The following is a 17,639-nucleotide window of genomic DNA, read 5'->3' as shown; positions in this document are numbered from 1 at the left end:
GCATGCTGCAAGCCTAAGAAAAACCAAAACTGAAAATCTACCAGGTCATACAACACCAGAACCCTACCCAATCCCATTTGGCTCTGGCTAGTTTGCCATGTTGGTTTGGAGCTTTAAAGCCCTAAAGCAGCCTCTTCCAACTTGCTGCTCTCTGGATATGTTGGGCAACAAATCCCATCAGCTGAGCTGGCACAGCTGAGGGCTATGATGGCTGGGGCTGATGGGAGTTGAAGCCCTACTGATTTATAGGGAACCAGTTGAGGGAAGGGTGTTTGTCCTAATCTGTTTCCTGCACAGCTATCTGAAGGACAGGATAATGGGCAATGGAGCATCCGCTTCTATTAGAGTCTCTCCTTGATTAATGCGAGTTTCCCTCTGAAACTCACAAATTTGCAAACACTCACAAATCTCCATAGGGAAGTTCCCAGTCTCTGTGTAAACTATTCAGCTCTCAGGAAAGGCAAACATAAATGAACAACAGTATGATACTGCTAACAGTTTATTATATTAGCTGCCGGACTGGGGGGAAAGCGTGTATTTGTCATTAAATGTGGATTGCATTTCATTACCATCCCTTGCTTGTTTGATATACTTATGACTTTTGCATTTATGAATTGACTCGATGCTAAAGTTCTGGAATAAATGTTTGTTCATAGGCTCACTGTAGCATTTTTGTGGTGAGATAATTTTCCATATGTTGTCCTTGGGTTTACTGTTTGATACTTTTGTGTTCGTTTTGTAAGAGGTGGAGGAAGGAGAGATCCGCTCATTTGGTCTGCCCTTTCAAGAGAAAATAAGGAAAATATCTCTGGCAAGGAATGGGTTACATGCCTAGGCACCCATCTGGACACTTTGCAGGTTCACAAACCCCTCCAAAGTTCTGCTCTTATTTTCGTAGGGATGGTATCACTTGCCAAAGTGAGAGACAAATTAAAGCAGCAAATCAAGCTGAAAAGAAAGTTTCTATAATGGTCCATATTTACAAGGAAACCTTGTATAATTCTTGTTGGGAGAGCTACTATTGCTGGGACTTTGATTGGAGATATTTATTTTTAATTGGTTAACAAAGGGAAAATAGAACATGCTACAACTAAACAAACACATCACTAAAAGCCAAGATTCCTCACTGGGACCTGCAGCTTATTGTAGGGAACTGTTGCAGAAGTGACTCTAAGTTTGTCCGATAAACTTTTGGAGACACATTTGTCTCTGGTGCAACATCAACCTCACACGTAGGATAATATTACTCCCTAAATTCCAACACAGCAACTGGGTTAGAGATCTAAAGGAGTACAGCAATCTTAGCATTAACTGCCAAAGTGTTGAGCACTTTTGATTGTATAGATAATCTTAAAAGACAATGGACAGCATCTGATGAAATTAAAAATGTAGAAATTAAAGGGGCTGAGGCAGGGTAGTTGAACCAGATTCCTTCTCATCCTTTTTTTCTTGCAGTCCACCTAGGAGGAAACACTAAACCCTCATTTTCCTCCAGTTCCTCTTTGTTTTTGCCAAAAACTCCAAAACATACAACATTCTGAAATTAGACCCCATTAAAATCATTGCTGTAAAATGAACAAGGTCTTTTGCTCCCCAAAGGGTACCTGCCATCCTGCTAGAGAAAAGCAACGGCTGACTCAGTGGAAACCACATCCTTTGAGCTCCTCCTGTTTCCTGGCATGGCCCACATCTCCTGCTATTGATTCACCCTGATGCGGGTGCAGAGCGCAAACTTATATTCCTTGCTAGCTTGCCCCGTTAGGTCAGTCCACAAGATTGTGGTGCATCGTTTCAGTGGTGCTGCACATTACACATGCTGGGGAGACTGCTGACCTTCTCATAATTGGTGTATCCACCCATGACGGCTGGGTCCACAATGCCATTCAGCAGCATCGAGAGGGGGTGCACAGGAAGGGCTCGATCCCAGGCATGCTGCTGCACACAGTTGCTGATCTTCTCATTCGTCAGCTCCATGGTTTCAATGGCGTTCTCCAAGGGGCTGATTTCCTCCTGAGAAGGGCAAAGGGAAGAGAGGTGAAGGGACGGGCATAAAGCAACCTCTTTTTGGTGCTGGGCAATGACATTTTCAGTCTACATCCGGCTTTGCAGATTCACATCACACACTGTGATGTGGGTTTTCCAGAGGACAAGCAGCCCGCCCTGTGCTGCACTACAACATGGCCACAGGAACTGGGGACCAAAAACAAAAAAGAAGTAGCCAGCAATAAGAAAATTGAAACGCGGCCCCTTCGGAAGCTCACCACGGATATTTGCTTGACTTCAAACCATTTCAGGGTCCCAGGGAACATATAGGCGGTTGTATAGGTGGTTCGCTCTATCCACATCGTCTGGGAAGAGAAGCCAAAGTGCAGAGAGTAAGGCAGTTGTGATCGCTGTCGAGGTGGAGCTCCACCGTGGCCTCTCCTCAGCTTGTAGACCAGGCAAAGACCCAAGAAGCCAAGCCACGAGGATCTGTTTAGCACAAGAGTCTACCTAAAATATCACCTCATTGCCTTTACTGAGGGTCACAAACTGTGGTAGGATCAGGGTCACACACTTAGAGGAAATCCACTCAGAACTAAAGGACTTACGTCGGTCATGAACCTCTTGTCCCATTGGCTTCAACAGGTCTCCTAAAGGCCTATACGTTTAACATGAGTGTGACAGCAGGGAAAAAGGCAGGTTGCTTACCTGCGATTGTCGGTCTTCAAGTGGTCATCTGCGCATTCACACATGCGGGCTTTGCGCCTGCAGAGAACCTAATGTCGGGGGGTTTCTATAGCTAGGCGCTCGCTGGGTTGGGAGCTCCTCACTCCCTTATTCCCAGACAGTGTGGGGAGAGGTTTCTGCCCATCCCCGCAGTTCATATGGAGACCACCATGGATCTCTGGACCGAGGAAAGACCACTGCCCAGTCCTGCCCCCAGTGAATGAGGGGGCACCCACTGCCGGTACGACAGCAAGGCGCCAAGTCCGTCTGTGTGAGGCAGAGACCACCAAGATGAATCCTTCTCCTCTTGGTCCAATTCAGACGCAGCCCTGCTTTGAGGAGACTACTGAAATCAACGGGGCGAGTTCGTCATGACAAACGGAAGCCCCTGTGATCTCGATGGGTCACCTCAAAGGTGACCCGGTGTGGATCCCCCCACCCCCTGCTCCTGTCATGTTTAGCACCAGGGCGACTGCACTGCAGAAGTCAAGAAACTCAGAAAGGAGAGCCAGGTGAGAGGAGAGAAGCCTTTGCTTGAAAGAGAAAGGACTCACTGCAAATTCATTCTCAAGGTCTTTTTCTCCTTTCCTGAATGGCCGGGAGTATTGGAATTGCTGGACTTCATTGGATCGATAGAAGCTGAAGAAGCAGGAAACAGTCGCATCAGACCACGCTCTGTATTTTCAGCCACCGGCTGCTGGCAAGGTCAGAGTCCAACAACAAAGCATTCCTTCCTCATGCTGTGATGGACTAACCCCTAGCCAGCCAAATTCCTGGTGCTGGTTTTGGCCTCTAGGGCCCTAAATGGTTTGGGACCACTTCATCCGTAGGACTAACTTACACCTGCCTAACCTGGCAAGCATTAGCATTTGTTTAATACATTTCTATAACACCACAGTGTCCCATAGGTCTTTCTGGGCAGTTTACAATTACAATAAATTAAAATAATTTAAAAGAATAAAACATCATAAAAAACCCAATACAATGAGTGAGGTGACAACAGCCTAAAACTAACTCTAGCACTGAGGAGAACTTAACAATACAGTGAATATGATCAGTGTAAAAGATTCTGTCCTCTGACCAGCATCGAGTGCCATTCGGTGGACTCGGGGCCTTTTCAGCGCTGGCCCTAAATCTCTGGAACTCCATCTCTAGGGAGAGGTAGATGCAGGACTCATCTCTGCTGACTTTTGAAAAAGAACTGGACACATTTATTCCAGTCTGCATTTGGTGTGCAAAATGCATTAGGTGCTTTGAGAGTGTGTTCAATTTAATTTACATTTGCATATTTTTGAATTTAAAAAGTCACCATTGGAGGGCAGTAAACCAGAAAGGCATGTCTCCCCATACTCCCATAAACCAATCAATGCCCCAGTGGAGAACTTTTTCTCAAATCCAGTGCCAAGGAAGCACCCCTGACGGCAGTGAAATCATCCCAGAGCCCCAGACAAGCACTGGAGCCCGTGGCCGTGTGCTGGTTTCCTAGATGCAAAAGAGAGTTGCTTTGCATACAGAACGAGTGTGTGGGAAACGGTTACTTTAAAATCTGCTCTGGAACCGGCTTGTCTTTGAAGTTTGCTGGGAGGTTCATTACAGGTTTAACTGTGAAGCACTGAACAACTGATTGGCATGCATTAAGGAAAAGAAAGCAAGAGATGCTTAAGGGAAAGATCATAACATTGGCTCAAGTCTCTGAATTCCTGAATTTACATAAATCAGGAAGGCAATACTATGATCCTTTCTCCTTGCTACAGAAGGCGGGGAACGTTTGAGTCACCTACCACTATTGTTAATACTTAACAGACCATTTCATAGAATGAAATCCCTGAGCAGAGTTGGTGAACTTTACGTGTATGGAGCAGAGTTGGTGAACTTCCTTCCAATTGAGGCCACATTCCAGGGGCTGGCAGGGCTAAAAGTAAAAGTGGTGTAGCCAAAATACCAACCCATTTGGGCTTAAAGGAAGCCAGCCAGCTAGCCAGCCTTAGAAGGCATTTCGAGCTCTTAAAATGGGGGAGGGAAAACGCCCAATGATAACCTTGCCCCCTTCACCCCAAAAAAGATACACTGCTTAAGGGAAGATCTGATCTCTTCTGTTGGTGGGGCTGTGCTGCTCAACTTCTCGGCATTTGGAAACTGGGTCAGTAATTTCAGGTTGAAATCCTCCCGCCTCTCATATTCCTTGCCCCGGTAAATGAAGATCTTGTTCTGAAACAAAAATCCACCAGAAATCAGAAATGAATGGCCATCTGCCAAGTTCTGAGCATTTTGATCAGGACATAATCACAACGCTAAACTGAGGAATGGGTTGCCCTGGTGCTCCACCAAAACACGAAGCACGAAAATAAACAAGTCAAGATGCATCAGTGTTGGAAAAGGTGTCAGTTTTCAGGATCTACAATACTAACTTCCATAGGGTGCTGGCTGTTCCAAATGTCTGAATTTTATATGGGTGAAAAAAAGGGTCGGGGGGGGGGGCAGAAAAAATGCTCTTAATTCAAATTGTCTAAAATTCTACTCTATCTTTGCTTAGTTTGAGTCCTTCCTTCAACACCCCCCACCAGCCAAACTATTCTCCAAATGTTGCGATGGGACTTCTCCATCCTCTCCTACCGCCCTTGAGCGCCCTTGAAATCTGTTCCAAAGGGTTGCCTGGCCCTTCCAAAAATGTTTGGTGATATAACAGGCCTTCATAACAAAGAAGAAGGAAGATTTTGAAAAAGAAATCACGGAGGAAGAACAATGCATCAGCCCTGGAGGCCTTCCAATACTTAGAAACAGAGAGCTCTTAGTATCATCTGAAAGAAGTTAAGGGCACTTCATGAAGAGAAATCTTTGTTAAAACAACCATATCGCAAACCTCACTTTGCCTCCATGCATTTTGATTCTGTTTGGCTTTTACAGCTGTATTTTTGATCCTCCTTTTATTTTCATTTATTATATTTATATCCTCTTGCAAGGACCTCAAGGCCATTTATCCAATTCTCTCAACAACCTTGCAAGGCAGGTTAGGCTGAAAGTCAAGGACTGGCCCAAAGTCACCCGGTGAGATTCATGGCCAATCTCCTAGTTGGATATTGTAACCACTACACCACCCCACCACCCTCTGCTGTTGCTTTTCCTGAACTCCACTCCCTAAATAAGGAAGGAGGCTAATCATAATCACAGATTGTCAGCACTGATAGAGATTGTTAGCACTGATCCTAGGATTATGAAAAGGCTGCTATCAGGACCCGCTCAGCATCCTTACCCGGAGAAAGGCGGGAAATCCAAGGCCAAAATAGCCCACAGCAAAATATTCTGGCTGAGGCCGCATCGCTTTCATGATGTTCTCATAGAACGTGGCCCGTTTTTTCTGTGTGTGCACATTAAAAAGAAGAAAGGAGTGGGGAACACACAAATACACACACACGCATACACATTTACCTTGACCAGACAGAAGAGAAAGCATTTCATTGAATGGCCTTAAAATGCTTCACACTGCTCTGGTTAAGAGACCTCATCAAAGGCCTAATAGGATATCACCTGAGTCCAACCGCTACATCTTCCTTGCCCCAGTTTTACACAAGAATAGGTGCGGGGGGCCCAGTCCAGATCTTAACCACCCCCATCTCTATGCTGGTTCATGTTCCAGATTGCACCCCTGTGCCTATTCCAGAGTAAAAATGGAATAAGAAGCATACCTGGATCATAGCTCCTCAGTTATGATTTAGTAGAGAGTAAATTACAGCAAGCGTTGGCCATGAGGAAGCTCTCGTACTGCTTTAGACTAACCCAGCTTGCTGTTGTCCAAACCAGACAAACTGTGGTTAAATCTTAACTATGGTTAAGTTCTAGTTTTGAAAAATCTAACTTCAAACCATGGGCTACAAAGATGGCTTTTTTATACGAACTGAAACTAACCTTAGCCACTCTTTTGAATGACACAGCAGCAGTGAAATGAAACTTGGAAGTGAAAACTTTTGGGTGCTTCCCAGAAAATAGGAGAGGAAGGAGACTATGAGGCTGGGGCACCCACCGGCCCATTCTTGCCACGCTAAGCTATGCGTTAGTAGGATGTCTGAATGAGCCAGTGAGAGAGACCCACGAGGCTGCCTGTCTTAAGGGGAACATTAGAGACCTTTCTCTGTATGGTGGGATCGCAGCTCTGAAACGTTCCCCACAGTCCAATGAATTTAGCTGCCAGATCGACATAACGTGCTCAACCAGGCCCTTAAGGATTATGGAATACATGACACTGCTTTTAGTTTCAACCATTCTTTTGATTGATTATCCTTTTATAGAACGACACTCCGGTCACACTACAAAACTAACAAACCAACAGGACAAAGTCTCAGAGCTTGAGTTGCTGGGATAGATGCTTCACAATGATATTTTGCTGCTGCATATTTGCCTTTCAATGTCCCCTTGTAAGTTCCCTACTGCAGCGTCGCTGAGCTTTTAGTCTGCTTTCACCCAGAAGGAAAGCAGCATGTCCCAGGGAGTGGCAGGCTCTCTTCCACAGCCCCTCCCTGGTAACTGCAACCCACCCAACCACAAGCACGGCCGAAACATCCAGCAACCTTACCAAGAGATTGCCAAGCCCCTCGTAATCGAAGACTTTGTTCTCGTACATGTCAGCCAGTTCCTTGCTTAGTTGGATGGCTTTCTCCCACATCTCCAGAAGGCAAAGCGAAAAACAAAGAGTCAGAACATTCACTGGGAGGAAGAGAGAAATTAAAGCGGGGTGCAGAACTTTACTCCTGGGGGGCCAAATCTGGTTCTTCCTAGTTGCCCATTCCTCAGGCTCCACCTTATTTTCTTGGCTTTCATTCAATCCATGAACAGCAAGCCAGGAGGGTTAGCTAGTCCATATGAACTTCAGAGGTTAGTACACAGCGAAGCAGCTGTGCAAATCAGCCCTCAGCATGTTAAATTTTAAGAGCAAAAGGGGCCTTATGCATCTCTTTTAAAAACTCAACACAGCTAAAAAGCACCACTGTAAAGGGGAGAAATAGTTAACTTGTTCTTAACTCATCTCTTTTTTTTGACCTGAACAGAATTAAAAGTATTGATAATCACTCTTAAAGCCCTGAACTGCCTCAAAGGCATCTAAGACAGGGGGAGGCAGAAGGGGGGCTGGGATCTACTGGTAGATCTCTGGGTGAGTCGCAGCTCGTCAGGCAAGGTTTTCTGATTTATTTAACAAAGGCAGCAACTGAACCCTGAAACCTAGAAAGCATGGAAGATGAGCGAGTCGGGATGAGAACAGCGAGGGAAATGAGGGGTAGATCTTTCTGCGATCTTTCTACCAACTCAGTTCTGGTCGTGCAAGCCATTTCTTGAGTTGAGCATGTGTTCAGAGGCACCCCGCTCCTCAAGTAGGGACACAGGAAAGCTGCCTAGACCTTTGGCCCATATAGCCCAGTACTGCCAGCACTGACTGCGGGGTCGCCGCACGCCAGGATTTCAAGTCTGGCACTGTCTGCATGAGAAGTGCGAGCGCTACCGCTGAGCTACAGTACGTGTTCGCTTCTGTGCATCGTATCACATCTGTTTTGCAATGGTCTATATGGCCATGGGGTTTCTCTTAAAAAAAGCCAGTAGAGGCAAGAAACCTGAACCCTGCCTGCCCGAATCCCCCTCCCCTGCATCGGCCTGCAAGCATGGCTTAGCCTGACTCACTTTGCCTTTGTCAAAGAAAGCAATGATTTCTTGGTAGAGTTTCTCTTTGAGCTCCTGCTGCGAATAGACACAGTAGCTGTCCCTCTGAAGAAGGTGTGGGGCGCATGGATTATCAGACCACTAGGAGAAGACAAAGAACAACCAGGGTGTTAGGGCAAACACAAATGCTATACCGTCAGAGGCTTTTCTGGAAGCAAATCCTGCCGTGGGCTCTTCCGAGTAGTCAGACATTTTCCTCTGCAAGCTCAGAGTATGATTAAGGATGGGCCAGGTGAGGGGGAACGTTTGGTTTGCTTTTTCCAGCAAGCTGACCTCATTCCCACTCCCTGAGTTAATACGTGGATTGGAACACAGTTATCCTCAGGATTATGCTGTTATCTGAACCTGGTGATGAAGTTCTTGGCACAGTGACTGTCTACACAAATGCTTATGTTAGGGAAAGCCACACGCAGAAACGCTCATGTCAGGGGAAACTGTGTCAAAAACAAACGCAGGTATTTGTGTACAGATGGAAAAGAAAATCTGTGAATGGATATGGGAATTGGAAGACAGGCAAAATACATTTGAAACTGGCACAAACCGATATAGACCGATGAATCCATTCCTAGGGATGGCTGAACTTCAAAAAAGATGAGAGGGATTTTAAGAAAATCGAGAGAATTTAAAGGTGCTTAGCTTTACTCTTCAGTTTAATCCATCTGGCCTCTCCTTGCCATGGGATCATCCAGCAAAAACCAGAGGTGGACTAGAGGGCTGGAGAGGTTGAAATTCCTGGGATGATGTGTGAAGGATGACCTGGCTCTATCGTATGGCTTCCAATTTCTGGAATTGTGTGGCCAAAGAGCTCCACCGAGCTTGTAGAGAAGTGGTCCCATGGAATGCACAAGCCCCATCCCTTGGCGGAGGGTGAGTGGGAAACGTTCAACAGCTGGGCACGAGGGCAGCATCTCCAGCCAGCGGGCTAAATCTTCCCCTTCCCTTGGCCCCGACCTTTTTCTCCAAACACTGAAGGTCTGGTGGTTTCCCAGTTTTTATGCATCTCCCCGACTCCCTGCTGCATTCTGAAAAGTTGAATTGCCTTTCCTAAGGCTTAGTGAAGTGCAGGAAGCACCTGAAGTGAAAATACTTTCATACAAACTAGTTCTGGTTTTCTCATTTAATGCGTCTGCAGTCCCAAGCCCCAACTTTAAGCCGGGTGTGGAAGCACTTCCTTTGGGAAACCTAAAGTTTGCAAACTCAAGATGTGGGACACTGAGGGTCTATGGGGACGCATGGGTCCCTCAAACCGTCTCTAGAGTGACTGTCTGTGTATCAGAAACATTGATTGGGATCAGACAACATGAAAAGCCACACTCAAGGTGGAATGGGGGTCACTGTTGAACTGTGGGTTGCTGTGTTCTCTGAACCCAGCCTAACAAGCCATGGCTAGTTAACCACAAACAACCCATGAAGAGAACTCACGATTTTTGTAGGAATGGGAACTGTGGCATATTGACTCTGGTTTGTTATCTTGGCTATGTTCAGACAACATGATAACAACCCACAATGACAGTGACAACCTATGATTCAATGAGAACCCATAAACAATGAGGCCTTAATCCTTGGGAGTGGGTTGTCATATTGTCTAAACTCAGGCACCATCTGAGGCATCTCAAATCCAAGACACAAGAAACCTTGAATTGTTGTCTTCTTAGTCCTCAGATACACACCAGAAAATTCACACTCTGAGGAGGGAAAATACTATGCCATATATTTGATAACGCACTCTTAATATTCTGGATGCAAAATTCTGATTTTCCCACTAACAGGAGTTCATAATAATTTAATTATTTCTGTTTCCCCTTCCAAGAGCTTGGTGCAAGCAACAAAATTAAATGCAGATGTTCCCTTCCATGCATTTCTCAGATTACAGTTTGTCATACCAACCAACTGGTGCTACTGGGAGACTGGGAGGTGATATTAGGGGACTGCCACCTGGTTTAGACGTTGGAGTTCAACCTGTTTTGGACAAGATCATACCATCCCTTGAGGATCAGTCATGCAATTTAGGAGAGTTTAGTTTGGACACCCAGGTAGCACTGGAGAGAGAATGAATTTTTCACTGGCTTAGTGAGAGGAGGAGGCTGGTCACGCCTTAGCGACATCTCAGCTCGGCTACTGCAGTGTGTTATGCATAGATCTACCCTTGAAGACCTGAAAATGCTTACCTGGAGTAACTCGGCATGCAGGAGAAGTGTGTATGCTGCCTCAGTGTAGTTTTCGGAATCTGTGTGAAGATCTCGGAGTTTATACAAGTATCTAGAAAGACAATACACAGAGAGATTGTTGTGGAACCAGAAGCAGTTGAAAAATAGGTTGAGCCTACACCCAGTGAAGGTAGCATCCCATGTTACCTGATGTATATATCTTCCCTCTTCTTTTCTTTGTAAAAGTTCTGCATAGAAAAAAAATAGCATTCTCAATCATCAAGCCATGCCAGAGATAAAAATAATAGAAAGCAAATATAAACAGAAAGCCACTGAATTCAGACTTCAGAACTGGGCATGTGCAGCCTTGAGGAGAGAGGACTGAGGGGGACATGGTTTCCCTTTAGAAGTGCATCAAAGGCTGTCACAAAGAGGAAGGTCAAGATCTCTTCTCACTGATGCCAGAGTGCAGGACATGGAATGATCAATTCAAGCCGCAACGATCCAGATTCAGGCTGGATATCAGAAAAGCTTCCTCACTGCCAGAGCAATACGACAGTGGAAGCAGCTGCCTAGAGAGGTCATGAGTTTTAGAGACATACAAGGCAAAACTAAACAGCCATCTGAGTGGGATGGTATAAACTGGTGTCCGGCAACAGCAGGGACTGGCCCCTTCCAACTCTTATTCTGTTCTATGATTCTACAAACATACAATCTGAATTCTGCAATCAGTAGTCAGAACTTAAAACCATGGTGTCAGACTCCAAACGGACAGGCAAACCATAGTTTAGAGTGCCACTTGTCTGCTTTCATATTCTATATATCTGCTACTCTGGTCTCTACATATAGTGGTCCCTATGACTTCTCTGCCTCCAAATCACAAAACCAGATGTCAAACAGGAAACCCTAGTTAGCATGAGAGCATATTTTCAAACCCAGTTCAAATCACCGTTTCTGATATTGGTTTGCCAGACTACCGCAAATCATGGCTCACCAATGCAATCTCACCAAACCATAACTAAGTTCCTACAACTAGTCTGCTAGGATGACTGAACTTGAGCCTAGGCAACGGTCAACCAAAAAAAGGTTTATCTGTGGGGTAGTAGACATGGCTGAAGGGCAAGTGGTGGTAATGATAGCATTGTGGTGCTGGTACTGGTACTTACATGGCTGCCATCCTAGAGCTGGGATATTTAAGCAGAACCTGAATGACTATCTCTTAGGGATACACTGGTAGAGGAGTTGGACTAGATGATCTCTGAGCTCCCCTCCACCTCCAGGATTCTTGCATACTAAATGAATGAGATCAGATGGTTCCCATGCATCGAATACTGGGCTTCAGCACAGGAAACTGGGCTCAAACTGCTCTGCAGTGGAATCAGTAGTCAAGGGCAAATTATTGTTCTGGCTTCAGTGTTCAACATGAGCTTCATAGTGTCTTAAGATCTTAACATGATCTTAATTCAATACATAGTATAATCTGCTACACTGAAAATCACACCCAAACCAATATGTTTCAGTGTGGGGTGGGAAATCTCTGTGCAGACTCACTAGGTGGCTGCTGGAAGTAATTATTTTATTTTGGTCTCAGTCCCCAACCTGTAAAATGGACATAATAAAAGTCACCCTTGTGTCGTTGTTGCAAGGGTTAGCCAAGATGAGAAAGCACTTTGTAAACTAAAAATGCTACGCATATTCCACAGTTACTGAGTCAACCCAGTTCACATTGGGAACGTCTGCCATCTTCTTGGATCAAGACAGTTAGGGGGTGCCTGGCCCTTGGAATGGGCCAGGCGTGATGTGATGGTCAGCAACTGCAGGCAGTCAGCCCCTGAATGTCACATACCAGCACATTGACAGTGCAGCTCATGCGGTTTTCTTTGCTCCCATCGTGCATGATGGCTCGGTAGTCCAAGAGGTTCTCCAACAGGCTGCTAACCAGCAGGACAAACACTTCACCTGAGCTCGCCAGGTATTTATGCTTCCGACAGTGTTCCAGCAGGCTGCAGGCGCATGCATGGGAAGAACCGTGGAAAGAGGAGATGGAGAGAAAAGAGTGATATGTCAGAAGTTTGGGATGAAGCCTTAATCCATTTCATTTATTCCATTTCTAGACTTCACAAGAACAGAATTTAAACCCAATTTAATTTTCATTTAAAATACGTTATAAATAACGAATATATGCATTGATACGACAAAGAGACACATACATTGAAATACAATTTTAAATGATCAGCAAGAAAAACATTGAAGACCAGATTAAAAACCTCTCCATATTATTACATTCCATTTATATTTTGCTTCTTTTTCTCTTGCAAACAGCACAGAAAGTGCCACACACAGATTTCCTCCTCTCCATTTTACCATCCCAACAACCCTGTGAGGTAGGTGAGGCTGAGAGTCAGTGACTGACCCCAGGGCTGAAGGAGGACTGGAAGCCAGGCCTCCAAGCCCCCAGTCCAGCCCTCCGAGCACCAGAGTACCCTGGCTCTCTGCTTCTTCCCTGTTTTTGTCAAGCTAGATCCAAAGCAGCATCCATGAAAAGGTTACAGTGGGGGAAGCAATGGCAGAAATGCCTGTTCCCTTCTCGAGAACGAAGCATGGGAGAGAAGTGCTACCTAGGAGCGTAAGAAAGGCCCTGCTGGATCAGACCAAAGGTCCTGCTGGTCCAACACTCCGTACACACGGGGACAAACCAGTTGTCCACAGAATCCCTCAAGCAGGATGGGCGCAAGACCTCCTCCTGCTCAGCTCCTCAGCAACTGGTGTAAGCAGACAGGCCACCTTTGCTAAAGAAGGTAGCTCACAGCCAGCAAAGCTAGTAGCCACGGAGAGCCATCTCCCTCCTGAATCTGTCCAATCCCCCTTTATACCGGTTTACTAGGAACAGATGTTAAACTAACTGGCCTGTGATTTCTGAGATCCCCCCGGATCCCTTAGCTAATACAAAAAGACTAAAGCCTGACAAAAAATGCACAGCAAAGGGAAAAAAACCACCATCTTTGGTTAACTGTAGATCTACAAGTCGCCCCGCTGTTTGCAAAATGAAACAGTGCCAGGCGAAGACCTTTTTATTTAAAAGTCATTTCAACTGTTAATTTATTATTACTGTATTTATAGATTTTAATATATAGCTGAGATGGTACCAGTTTTTAAATTATTTATTGTATTTTTATGTATGTTGTGAGCCGCCCTGAGGCTTTGTTGCATAGAAATGTTTTAAATAAATAAATAAACGTGGGAAGGCAGCCCTGTCTTAAGAAAGGGAGCTTCTAGAAAGGTGATCGAAAACACTCACACACTTACAGTTTCTCCAGCAGAAACTTGTACTGCTCATCCCCTCGACCTCCTTCCACTTCCTGATCCAGTTTAGTTATCAGCTCATCTTCAAACTGCAAGTAAAAGACCAAGAACAAAAAGATACAGAAGGGTCTAGAATCCTTCTATTGCACCCTTTGTAGTCAAAAATACGGGAAAACCGTGATGTCATCACAGAGAATGGCGCTTTGGTGTCAACCCAGCACAAAGTGAAGTATGCACAGGAGGTGACCTTATCCCAAGTCAGACCATTGACCCATCAAGTCTAGTGTTGCGAACACGGGCTGGCAGCAGCTTTACAGCATTTCAGCCAGGATCTTTCTTAGCCCTACCTGGAGATGCCTGGGGTCAGAGCTGGGGATGCCTTGCATGCAGAGCAGTTGCTCCGGCACTAAAGCATGGAAAGGACAGTTTTGACCCTTCAAAGGGACCTTGGCATGTTCCAGGGTAAGAGTGGCAGACATCCCAGAAAGGCTCCAGAAGAGAGCCTCAGGCCAGCTAGCTGATCAGGGGAGGTCAGCAGAAGATCCTATCTGCCTAATGCCTATAGCCACCACTGGAGTCGGGTAGTCCTACTCTTGGCAACAGACCTTTGCCTGTTGAATCAGGTAGTCCTACTCTTGGTAGCTCCACACCTATAAAACAAGCTCAGAAAAGCCGCATCTCGTTGGTGTAAAGCATCTGGCTTTGCAAAGCTTCAGTCCTTGGTCATTGCCTGCTCAAAGCCACATGAAGCAGCCGATGGAATGTACGTCTCTCTGAGATGCGTGGAGAGATGCTACCAGCACTAGGCTTGATGAGGAAATGGTCTGTTGGATGAGAGGTGCAGTGGGAAATTTTGATGTGCAGGTGCTCATTCTGACAATTCCCACAGAGCCATCCCTAAGGGCAGTCTATACATGCAACTATCTGTTTTGATTTCATAGCTTTCTACACACGATACACGTACACATAGCTCCCAATAATATATTGTTGCTGGAAAAATCACCCCTCATTCCCGCCGGACTTCACAGCTACTGTGAAGGTCAGAGGGAACAGGTAAGTCCATGGGGGTGGCCAATCATTCCATCATTCCTGTTAGTCAAACATTCCTGTCATATAGACAATCCAGTCTGACAAAGTTGCAAACCCAGCACTCAGTAAATTTCAAATACAATATATAGAATTATGTCTTGATATATCCTAAAAAATGTCAAAGGAACAGTATGATGCTTTATATATTGCAAAATTGTGATGTTGGACTGTTTAAATATAATCTCTTATAATACCAATGCTTTTGGCTCTCCAGCCAAAAGATAGTTATGAAAACTATACAGAAACTGGGAGAGATGTAATTTTGTTACCAGACACACATAAGAGAAAGTATAGTAAACATATTATTAGAAGCTAGAGCATAGATTGTTGACTATAGGCTCTTATTATGGCCCAAATTTTATGCAAAATCTTTTAAAGAAAGTTAAAAATTTGCCTGGGGGGAAGTTATTCTAGGAGGAGATACAAATTGTATTTTAGACCAAAAATTGGACACAACATCCAAGAATTGGTAAGTATTAAGTGAGGGGATTAAAATTAGTAAGTTAATTAGAAGAGCAGGGTTAATTGAGGGGTGGAGATATTTAAACCTCAAAATGAAAGATTTTACATTCTTCTCTAAAAAAAAATGTGTGACATTATTCAAGAATAGTTCATATTTTTGTTTCAGAAACTCTAGAGCCACATCTAGATAGAGAATATTTTGATACGACTTGAAGTTCATACCATGCCCCAATTAAAGTTTGTTGGTCTAATAAAGAATAAGGAATAAACCTAGAATTTGGAGACTAAGTTCCAACATATATCTAAATACAGAAATTATTGAAAAAGTAAAAGAGGACATAAAAACCTTCTATGAACTGAATGATAAAGAAGGAATGAAACCTTCCACATTGTGGGTACACTGAAAGCATTTCTATGAGGGAAATTTATTATGGAGGGATCAAGACTTTAAAAAATTAGAAATCATTTGCAAGAACAACTGGGAAAAAATAAAAGAATTATCAGAGCAACATATGAAAGCTGGATCAAAGAAGGTTCTTAGGGGAGTAACAAGCACTAGAGCTGAACTAGTGCCATTGGACACTGGTAAAACTCAGATAGCTATGCATCATTTAAAGCGGAATTATTATGAACATGCAAATAAAAACACTAAATTGTTATCATATGTTGTTAAGAAAAAAGCTATAAAAGAGCAATTTTATCTGTGAGAACTAAAGAAGAGAAATGCCCAACGTTTGGCATTACAAACATTTCTTAATTTTTAAGAATTAAAAATTCTTAAGATTTTGAATAGAATAAATAGTTATGCTTGAAAAACTGTCTAATCAAGTCATGATATATAAAGGGGAAATAAAACACAATCATTTTAAGAAAATTTGGCAACCACTATTGAAACATGGCACTGAGCTTATCTTAGATGAAGATATTATAGGTAATAATGTGGTCTTTAAGTTTTTAGGATAGATAATCATACGATAAGGGGTTAGATAATAGTACAATATGGAATTAAGAATAATATAAGGCTGTATTCAGGCATATATGTGAGCATGTTTACATATATGTTTTTATGTTATTCTTGTTACTGGCATTAGGAGGTTATGTTTATGCTGTAATGAGATGATTGTTAAATAATAAAATATTTTTTTAAAAAAATCCTGGTGTTTCATCCCTGTGAGCCCCAGATCCACTGCACCACTAGAGCTAACATAAGCTATGTTCCTAAACACACGGAAAACCCAAAACAGGAAACACTTCCTTTCCTTCCCCAATCATTCCACATAAAACCATTTTCTGCTGGAACCCAGATACTGACCTAGCTTAGAGAATAACAAACTAGTTAGATCGTACTTTGTTTGAACAAACTTTGGCTGGAACTCCCTAAATGCATGTATTAACATGCAGCAATATCTGCATCCTAACACAAAAACACACATTTTTAGCTTCCTCTTGTATGCCTCATTGCTGTTCATTTACAAGTCCTAAACCAGCAGTTATACAGCCCATCTGATAATTAATGGGATTCTTGGCAGATCAAATAATAAATGGTGGGATTTTTTGTTCTACAAATCGAAGTACGTATAATACTCATTCTTCTTAAAATAAGCATATATATTTGCATTTCTAATGCAACAGATATGACTGGTTTTACAAGCAAGGCACTGTGAAATTGGGTGTAAAGTTTTGATTGATTTAACCTCCGGTCAGGTTCAATTTTGCCTCTGTATTTAGGCTTCAGGGTCCTGGTCAAACAGCATCGATCTCCAGGAAAAATAAAGCCAGCATACAGCCAAGGAGAACTAGTCCCATCTGACTGGCAGCGTTTCTTCAGACCATGGAAAGGTGCTCGTGGACTACAATCTGGGAATCCTTGCCTGGTGCCACAGTTCCGGACAGACGATTCACTAAGCTGGGCCAACGCACAGGATTCTAAGATGGAGTGTTCTCCCAGATTTACAGTAAGAGCTCCATGCAACCCCCAGACTTAAGTTTGGAGACATGCAACAGACTCCTGTTGCCCCTGTGGCTGAATTTGCTGCAGGACTGGTGGTGCAGAGCTTGGCAGCTTTCAGAGGCAACCCTCATCAGTGGTCTAGAAAGGTCAAATGTGGTTTAAAGCTGCTGTTATAGGTTGCCGATTGTTCCGCTGCTGCTGCTGCTGAAATTTAGTAGGATGGTGTAAATTGGTGACCTGCAACAGCAGGGGGTTGGACCTGATGGCCTTCCTGG

General features: G+C 44.0%; 1 protein-coding gene across 2 annotated transcripts in view; it reads right to left on the bottom strand.

Annotated features, from left to right (window-relative positions):
• DOCK5 (dedicator of cytokinesis 5) overlaps nucleotides 1–17,639 on the bottom strand; it is a 108,169-nt gene that overhangs the window by 12,181 nt on the left and 78,349 nt on the right. For both annotated transcript variants that reach the window (XM_044437474.1, XM_044437475.1), the window contains 12 exons: nucleotides 13,866–13,951; nucleotides 12,406–12,562; nucleotides 10,767–10,807; nucleotides 10,581–10,671; nucleotides 8,374–8,493; nucleotides 7,277–7,366; nucleotides 5,960–6,064; nucleotides 4,776–4,917; nucleotides 4,248–4,329; nucleotides 3,264–3,348; nucleotides 2,262–2,348; nucleotides 1,834–2,010 (listed from right to left, as the gene is read on the bottom strand). In XM_044437474.1, the coding sequence (XP_044293409.1) occupies nucleotides 1,834–2,010; nucleotides 2,262–2,348; nucleotides 3,264–3,348; nucleotides 4,248–4,329; nucleotides 4,776–4,917; nucleotides 5,960–6,064; nucleotides 7,277–7,366; nucleotides 8,374–8,493; nucleotides 10,581–10,671; nucleotides 10,767–10,807; nucleotides 12,406–12,562; nucleotides 13,866–13,951 (1,263 nt within the window). The remainder of the gene's footprint in view (nucleotides 1–1,833; nucleotides 2,011–2,261; nucleotides 2,349–3,263; nucleotides 3,349–4,247; nucleotides 4,330–4,775; nucleotides 4,918–5,959; nucleotides 6,065–7,276; nucleotides 7,367–8,373; nucleotides 8,494–10,580; nucleotides 10,672–10,766; nucleotides 10,808–12,405; nucleotides 12,563–13,865; nucleotides 13,952–17,639) is intronic.

This window comes from Varanus komodoensis, unplaced genomic scaffold (genome assembly GCF_004798865.1).
Source record: "Varanus komodoensis strain SLA01 unplaced genomic scaffold, ASM479886v1 scaffold30, whole genome shotgun sequence".
NCBI lineage: Eukaryota > Metazoa > Chordata > Lepidosauria > Squamata > Varanidae > Varanus > Varanus komodoensis.
This window is presented reverse-complemented; position numbering and strand designations above follow the sequence as displayed.